This window comes from Strix uralensis, chromosome 2 (genome assembly GCF_047716275.1).
Source record: "Strix uralensis isolate ZFMK-TIS-50842 chromosome 2, bStrUra1, whole genome shotgun sequence".
NCBI lineage: Eukaryota > Metazoa > Chordata > Aves > Strigiformes > Strigidae > Strix > Strix uralensis.
This window is the reverse complement of record NC_133973.1, coordinates 120,827,194-120,835,521: the sequence shown is the minus strand read 5'-3', so window position 1 is coordinate 120,835,521 and position 8,328 is coordinate 120,827,194. Positions and strand designations below refer to the sequence as shown.

Here is an 8,328-nt window from a genome sequence, read left to right as displayed (position 1 = left end):
GCTTCCAGGTCCGCCCGCTGCCGCCGTACGCGCGCGCCGGTCCGCGCCGCGCCGCGCTGCCGGGAGGAGGGGGCGGCCGCCCGCCTCGGCTGGCTCCCGCCGCCCGCCAGGCCGCTCGGAGGTGGGCCCGCTCCTGCCCTCCCCTTCCGCCCCGCACCCTGAGGGGTTGCTCGGCCTTCCCTTGCCCGGGCTCGAGTCCTGGTGGGGGGGTGGTGACCCCGGCCCTTAGCCCCGCCGCCCGCGGGCGGCTGAGGTGAGGGGCCCGGCCCGGCTCGGCGGGGCGCGGCGGGCGTGCCGCTGTGGCGGCGGCGGTTGGGCGGGCTGCGGGCCCCGGAGGGGCTTCGCGCGTGGTGTGGGCCGGGCGCGGGGGGCGGCCTCGTGGGGATGTGGGAGAGCCGGAGCTCGTCGTGTGGGAGCGGCAGGATGGCCCCCGTTAGTTGTGACACCCTGTACGCCTGTACCTGAGCACCTCAGCAGCTGCTCAGTAAACACCTCTCCGTGATTTAATTTTTTTGGATGTGTTCCTTCATTGCCATGTGTAACTTTTTTATAAGGGATGAACGTGGTCATAATGTGATAGTTGGAGAACTATGTAACTAATAAGAGAAATAGTGAATGGATTCAGTTTTAGGGATTTTTCAATGTTGTTTTTATGGCTGTGAAATACCATTAGGTACAAACGAGAGGACTGACTTCCCCTTTGATACCCAGTCCCTACAACATACAACACGTGTTGCTACAGTTCTCAGTGAATCATTTTTCAGCCCATCAGCATTTTAGAAGCCATTAGTGTTTAAAAAGTTACTTCTTCCTTTCTGCTTCTCTTTCAGCAAAAGCAGCAAGTTAGTAAAGAAACACTTCATCACTTAAATGAGTTCAGTTGTACAGCACAGCCAGCCTTCTTGCTTACAACATCTTCCTTTTCATGCACACCTAACACTATCACCATATCTCTGATTGTACTTAGTCCCAGCCTGATCTTGACTGAAGCCAAAGGAAATAAATATACTCTAAGCCGAAGTAGATATATAAGGTTTTACTTGGCTAAACGGGTATTTTTATATTCTCACTTAAGTGCTCAAGATGTAGTGCTATGCATCATGAATGCCTGTTCTCAGTTGCTTATTGCAGCCTCAGCAGCATATGCTTGGAGTTACTTCCAACTTGTCTCTGTCTTTTTTAGACAGTTTCTCTTGGGTCTGCTTTAGAGGTGTAAAAGGAGAAACATGGAAGTTGTATACAATGTCATTGTCATGATCTCCATCAGCATAACTTTATGTAGACCAGAAATGCAAGGTCCAGCTAGTTCCAACCTCCGTTGAAGGAGATGAGGCATAATTTTAAGTGGTAACAGAAGGAAAAAGTTGTTTCCTCTTATGATTGATACTTGAGCATCCTTTGACACGTTGAGTCCAGAGGGATTTGTCAATGTGATAGTGCATACCTATGAAAATGCAGGGTGTGAGAGAGGAAGAGAGTCTTCAAAGTGCAACCTCCTGGTAGCATCAGGGTAAGACAGCTGCTGCGAACAGCTAGTTACTGAAAGTTGGTGCTGTTTCCCTGAATGTATTCAGCTCTGTGTCATTTTAGTCGTATAATTTTGCTCCATATTATCTGACCAACTCTACTCTGTTATCACTCATAAAAAGGAAGTCAGTCATGTGAAGGGGATCTCTGCTGTTACACTTTACGACTGTTGCCTGTGGGAATAGATTATATTCTTGACGTGAAACTTTGCTTCAGTCTTGTGACCAATAAGACTAAACCAGATACGAATTAACTTTTCAGGGAAGCAACTCTGTGATTGTATTTGATACTGGATTTTTAATATATTGCATTCCCAATTTTTTGCCTGGTTGACTTTGCTCTGTGTTAAATAAAATAATGACTATTTTAACCTTTTCTTCTGTTTACAGATACAAATGATTCTTCTGTTAAACTGAACCATGAGTCTTGCATTGCATGATCTGCTCATTTGTTGTCGGCGCCTTGAAAATGAGAAAGCTGTGGAGCGAAGGGTAACCATTTTTATTTTGGTGTGTGTGCCTCAATTAGCAATGAAGAGAATCATTAATAATTCTTTTTCCTGAAATACACTTTCAGAAGGAAATTGAAAATTTCAAGCGACTTCTCCGTGATTCTGAAACAGTTCTCCAGCTGGACCGGAATTCTGATTCTAAACAAGGAAAACAACTCAACTGGGATGCTGTATTTAGGTAGTTTCTTCTTCTTTGTGAATTGTTGCAGTTTTCTTTTGTGGAACATCATTCTTTTGTTTATTGGGCCTATTTTAATGCTTATCTTTCTGCAGATTGGTTTAGACTCCATGTTAGCTTGTAAAAAAGAAATGACTTATGTCAGTCTCTAACGGAAGTAAATGTAAAATAGCCAAAAATGCAACACTTACCACATACAGAAAACTTAACTGCTAGGAAACTGATCATTAATTGGCTGGTCGTTTGTCCTTGCAAAAATAATAGTTACTTTCTTTTATTGAAAATTATTCTCTGCATATGATTTTCAACATATAGTTCATATGTAGATTATAGATAGCTCATTAGAATTTTTTGTGTTACTGAGTTCTTCAAGAAACAGTAGCAATACGGTGGCTTGTGAATTAAAGAAGCTGTGCTGAGGTTTGTGGAGACCCATTTTTGATACAATCTGCTTTAGGTGTACTATAAGATTGGACTGGGCATGAGTGTGATAAGTTCTTAGAGCAGCTGGGACCAGTGTTAAATTTCATGTTAGAAGTGCATCTGAAGTATTAGTTTTTATAGGCTGGGTCTGGTCAGCTTTCCATTATGTTTTTTAATGGGACAGCATTGGAGTAGTTCTTGTTTCATAGCTGTACCAAAAATACCATAAGAAGTATTCAATACATTTTATATGTTGCTTTTGAGATGACCAATACTATATTAGGAATACATAGGAGGAATACAAAAATAGACACTAATGAAACGAAGAAATTAACAGTCAGAATTCAATATAACTGTTAAGCAGGTATTCTTTTTTAGCAGCGCTGGGCTCGCCCTGGGGATTCTCCACCATAAGGGCTCCCACGAACTAGCAAGGGACATCAGTTTACATACACACAAATCATACATATTCATTAGATTTCCTGAAAAGGGGTGTGTTATGATAATGAGTTCACAGGATTCATTTACACAGTCTGAGCATGCGTAGTAGAAATAGGGTGAGGGGCTTCGGTGGTGGAGGGAAGTACATGGTCGTCTTCACGGTGTCTGCTCTTTCCAGAGCATGTGCTGTGAGGTAAAGTCCAGGTGTCTTCTTCCTAAATCGGTGAGATCATCCTCCTTAGATGGTATCTCTGTGTCCTTTTGTTCGAGTTCCCCTTATCTTAGTTTGCCCAAGTGCCCATTGAAGGCTTTGAGTCCGCTCCCTGTAGGGAGCTTTTTACTTTTGTCTAGATAGACAAAGAGGCCTAGGGAAAACAGTTGAGGAGTCCTTGGGAAACAAACACAAGCAAAACTTTCATGCATCACAGGTTAGTCTTAATCAGAAATTCATTGGTTTGAGCCCTTTCACTAAACTGAATATAAATAGTAGGCCAGAAAATCTACAGTAATTGCTGTGAGGAACTGAAGGAGTTAATGCCTCAAACATTCATCAATGTGGAAAGCCTCAAGGACAAGTTGTGGCCTTAGTGGTTAGTCTAGGGAATGAATTATGTGCCAAGGGTGCATGGCTCCACTCCCTCCCAGTTGTATTTTCAGATTCCCTAGATAAGCCTTGAAGGATGGAGATGTAGACTGAGTGAAACCATTTGTTTGGGTTAATGCCTACACTTTAATGTATGAGTTTGATAAATGATGTAGGCCTTGCTACCCTTGAAGAAGAGCTAGAAGACTGTTAAGAGAGAAAACCACTCCATAGCAGATGTAGCCAAAAGTTGGATAATTGCCCAAGAAGCAGAAACTGGGGAAAAGGTAAGATAGTAGGGGGAGATGACAACTACTGACTCAATTGGATGAAAGTGTTAATGCACCCCATTCCCCCTCAACACGCACGCTCCACTTTTTCCTCTTCTCTCATGCAAATGAGTTTGTGGAATACCTGCCTCTCTTTGTCTAGTGTGCTAATCAGCCAATAAGGTGAACTTAAAAGACACAGAAAACTTTGCTGGATGTGCACCCACCACCCAAGATTAACAGACCTGAGACAACGCTGGAATCTGGGATGGTCATCCGGATTCTTTAATTCTTTCTCTCCCTTCCTTTTCTTTTACTTCCTTTCTTCTCTTTCTTACAGATATACCAATAAGAGGCCACATGGCTTACTATCCTTTTCCAAGTTTTAAGTTGTTTCTACCACAAGTAAAACATTTTGACCGGTCGTTTGGTGTTGTTTCACCTTAATTTAACCCAGGGGGATCACAAAACCTTTATGACTCCCTGGGCTCCTAGTCCAGGTCAAGTTGTAACAATTGCCAGTGACAAAGCTAGTGAAATGTTTAATCTATTCTTAGATCTAAAATCTAATCCATATGTTAATTCTAAATGATGAAGAAATAGGACTTGAAGGTTTTCCCCAACAGAAACAATGAAGAGTACTTACTTTGTTGTATAATGTTGCAGCATAAATAAAAAGACTTAACAGTGCCTTTTTTCCTAATTATAAATAGTATGTTTAGCATTATGCAGAGTTTAAAGGAAAGTTTAGTTCCTATTCAAGCTGCTTCTGGGTTATCTTTAAAATTTACAGCTCCTTTTATAGATTATTTCCATCGTGCTTAAGCTGTAATATATTTCAGTTGGTTTTAGTCTTTGATAATTAGAATCGTGAGAAGAACAAGCACTCACATTCTAGGCTAAAACAACATTTACCTATTTTACTTTAGTCATAAATATGCAGATCCTTAATTAATATCTCTTTTATTTTTGAAGTGTCTTGCAGAAATATTTCCAAAAAGAAATGAAAAACCTGCAACTGACAAAACCAAATGCATCTGCTTCAACCCAAACTACCAGACAGAAAAAGATGCAAGAAGTTGGAAGTTTGGTCAAGTATTTCATCAGATGTGCTAATAAAAGTCAGTGATATATATTGATATAGAATTACTGTTTTGTGTTGGTGCTTTGCTTTCATCTTTGAATTTTTACTCTGAAGTAAGTTACCAAGGTAGGGTTCATCTTGCTCACTTCCAGGGGCTTACAATTTAAAGATCTTCATGTGAATCAGTCCTTTGTGTCCCTTCTTTGTCCTTGTTGGTGTTCACAGTGCCTTTTTCTAATTATTCAATACCTGATGTATCCTCTCATAAGTAATTTCTTTCTCAGAAACAGTTTAAGAAGATGATTCCTAATAGAAAAGTTTCTGAACTGTAGGGTTTTTTTTATTTTTAAGTAAACATTTACAGACAATTAATTACAGATTTATTTGGCACACTTTGGGTTAATTACAGTCTCACGTTGTTCCTTCATGTAGGAGGACCCAGACTGAAATGTCAGGAACTTCTGATTTATGTCACGGAAATTATAAGAGATCCAACAAGTTGTGCTGCTTATGGATCTGACTGTAGTAGTATACTCCTAAAGGATATCCTCTCAGTAAGGAAATATTGGTGTGAGATATCCCAGCAGCAGTGGTCAGGTAACATTTTTAAGCCTACTTACAAATGTCTTTTCCTGTTATAGAAGCGTGTGTAGATGCATTTTAGGTTGCTTGATGCCCTGTTGTGGGAGGTACTACACAAAACATGGAGTAAAATAGTGTCAGCCTTGAAGGCTTACAGTTGAAATAAGCAAAGCAGCAAAGATTAGGAATTGATTTTTTTCTTTCTGCATACTGTTTGTCTATTGATTGCTGAAACATATGTACTTATATACAATCAGGTTATGTATGCATGGTCTCCACAGGGCTTAACATGTGTAGTAAATCCGTGGAATGTGCGTGCTGGAAATAGCCTCAGTAAAACTGGTGCTGGTGTGCAGTTGTTGGCAAGTTACTAGGTGTTGGCTGGTATAGTTTTGATATAGTTAATGTATTACTATTAAATTTTATTATTTGAGTTTTGTTGGTTTATGAAGGTCCTAAAAAGACATTGAGTCAGTGTTGTTATATGCTCATATTGCATATAAAGGAAAAACTGGAAAGCTCAAGATTTAAATAGACAAAAACAGATTAAAAAGTTAGGTAATAATATAGCATGCAAACTGAATGAGTGGAAATGCAAACATAATTTTTCACTTTTCAGAGGATTGGATTTGACTTCAAGACAGTTGATTTATTTAGCATGCAGAAGAATGTTTATGTGTTTTGAATCATCTGACATGTTCAAAGCTCTCAACTGTTCTGTTTTCATTTGTTGAGGTAATAGAACAGTAATTTGGAAAAAAAAAAGTATTAGAAGTCTTACAGTCTAGGTTGTTGAATGTTACATGCGCAATTCTGGAGAAAGTGGAGAACTACTATCTTTATTTGCATAGTGTAGTGCTTTGAAGTCAGAGTTTGGATCTCTGAACAGCATTTTATGAGAAAATACTCTGATCCGTAGCTTGAAGAGACTTGCCTAACTACAGAATGGAAATAAGCCTGCAAAGAACTCGGAAGAGGGGCATGGTGGTACTGAGATAGAAAGGGGAGGGAAAAAAACCTGCCAAGGACTGGAAAAGCAGAATGACTGAAATGGAGCCATTCAGGATGGGAGATGTGGTTGGGTAATTAGAGAGCCTGAGAGTGAGATCTCAGAAGTTAAAGAACTTGGTACCATTTGGCCATGGAGATAGAACTGGAAGTTGAAGATTGAAGGGAAAGCTGGAGCCGCATGGGGAAGCTGTCTGAGACTAGAAGCCAGTGGAGGGAGTAGAAGACAAAGGGCTGTTAGCCTGCAAGTTGGAGCAGAATGCGAAGGCAGGAACCGATCAGGTAGGGAGGCTGGAAGCTGGAGTTCAGAGCAATAAACAGGAAAGGCATCTGAAGAACTGGGTACTCTGGTAGAACTGAGGGTAGTGGGTAGGGGATGGGACAAGAAGCCAGGAATATCAAAGACCAATATTGATCAAGGCAGAGAAGGGAAACTGAGTGTTACCAGAAAGTTACATACAGGTTGCATGAGGAGCCTCTGGGAGTTGCTGTGTGGTAGTTAGGTAGTTTAGGAACACGGAAGTTAGCTGAGGCTGTCTGTGTATGGACAGAAGCTGTTAAGTGTGACAGCAGAAATTTTGTCATTGTATCGTAAGGGTCACAGTGAAATTTAATTACTGAAGTGAGGCAGGACTGAAGGCCATAAATCTAGAGGAAGTCAGACTTAAATCCATTAAATGAAACAAGTTGCTTTTATTAAAGGAGAGATATATGAGTTTTGTAAAGGTTATCATAGCCTTTTTTAGTGATTCCACCTTAATGCTTGTTTATAATTTTTGGAATACAATGAAGAAGTCTGCTTCCTATTTATAAAATCAGTCATCTGGTGCAGGCATTGAAAGTAATAACATGGATTTCAGCTGTTGCCCCAAAGCAGTTAGATTTGATAAGCAAATACCGACTTCATGAGGCACTCTTACCTGCTGGAAGTTCTGAGCTTCTGAATGTTGGTAGTCATATTCTTAAACATTATGAGAAGCTGTCATATTGGTATATACTGCCTGCATCATCAGAGGAGTCGTGTGAGGCCTGTAGAAGCTGAACTCCATCTTACTAAAGGAAACTGGAAGCCCTGTGAACTGGTAATGGGGCCATGTGCCTCTTGCATCTTGGACATTGACTTTTTAATTAATAGATATTTTAGGGACCCGTGAGGATGTCAGTGGGCAGTTGGTATTGCCACTGTAAGTAATGAATGAGGACACCTCTTTGCTCTACTGCCTGACTGTCTCAGAAGGAAGAGGAATCAGGGCTACAACAGACTTCACCTCACTTGGTGCTGTTTGCAACTCAATGCACTGGTGACAGTGTTGGACCAACAGAGATTTATGCAGTCCTGTACATGGTCTTATCAAAGGACTGGAAAGCTGAGGGGTAGTTGCTCAAATCCATTCACTGCTTGACAATCCCATCAGGCTCGTGTGAAAATCCAATGGGGATTGGATATTAATCAGAGCTAATTGATATTTGAATGAGGTAACATCACCCTTGAACTCTGCAGTACCAGGTATACTAGAACTACAGTAGGAACTCAAAGTGAAGAGTGATACCCAGTATATGACCATTGACACAGCTGATGCATTTTTTTCCATTTCCCTGGCCCCTGAGTGTAAACCACCGTTTGTCTTTACCTGGAGAGGAGTACAGTGTGCCTAGAACTTTCTGCCACAAGAATGGAAGCTTAGCCCATCTGTCATGGACTTGTACAAAAGGTTTTGGAAG

General features: G+C 41.0%; 1 protein-coding gene across 6 annotated transcripts in view; it reads left to right on the top strand.

The window, feature by feature from the left end:
- The first annotated feature begins 4 nt into the window (after positions 1–4).
- The window catches only part of ATM (ATM serine/threonine kinase), an 82,319-nt gene continuing 73,995 nt past the window's right edge, over positions 5–8,328 (top strand). For 3 of the 6 annotated variants that reach the window (XM_074860129.1, XM_074860128.1, XM_074860124.1), the window contains exons 1-5: positions 5–121; positions 1,917–2,018; positions 2,104–2,216; positions 4,908–5,053; positions 5,449–5,613. In XM_074860129.1, coding sequence (XP_074716230.1) covers positions 1,947–2,018; positions 2,104–2,216; positions 4,908–5,053; positions 5,449–5,613 — 496 coding nt within the window. In that variant the 5' untranslated portion in view covers positions 5–121; positions 1,917–1,946. The other 3 variants (XM_074860125.1, XM_074860130.1, XM_074860131.1) reach the window with 3 other exon arrangements.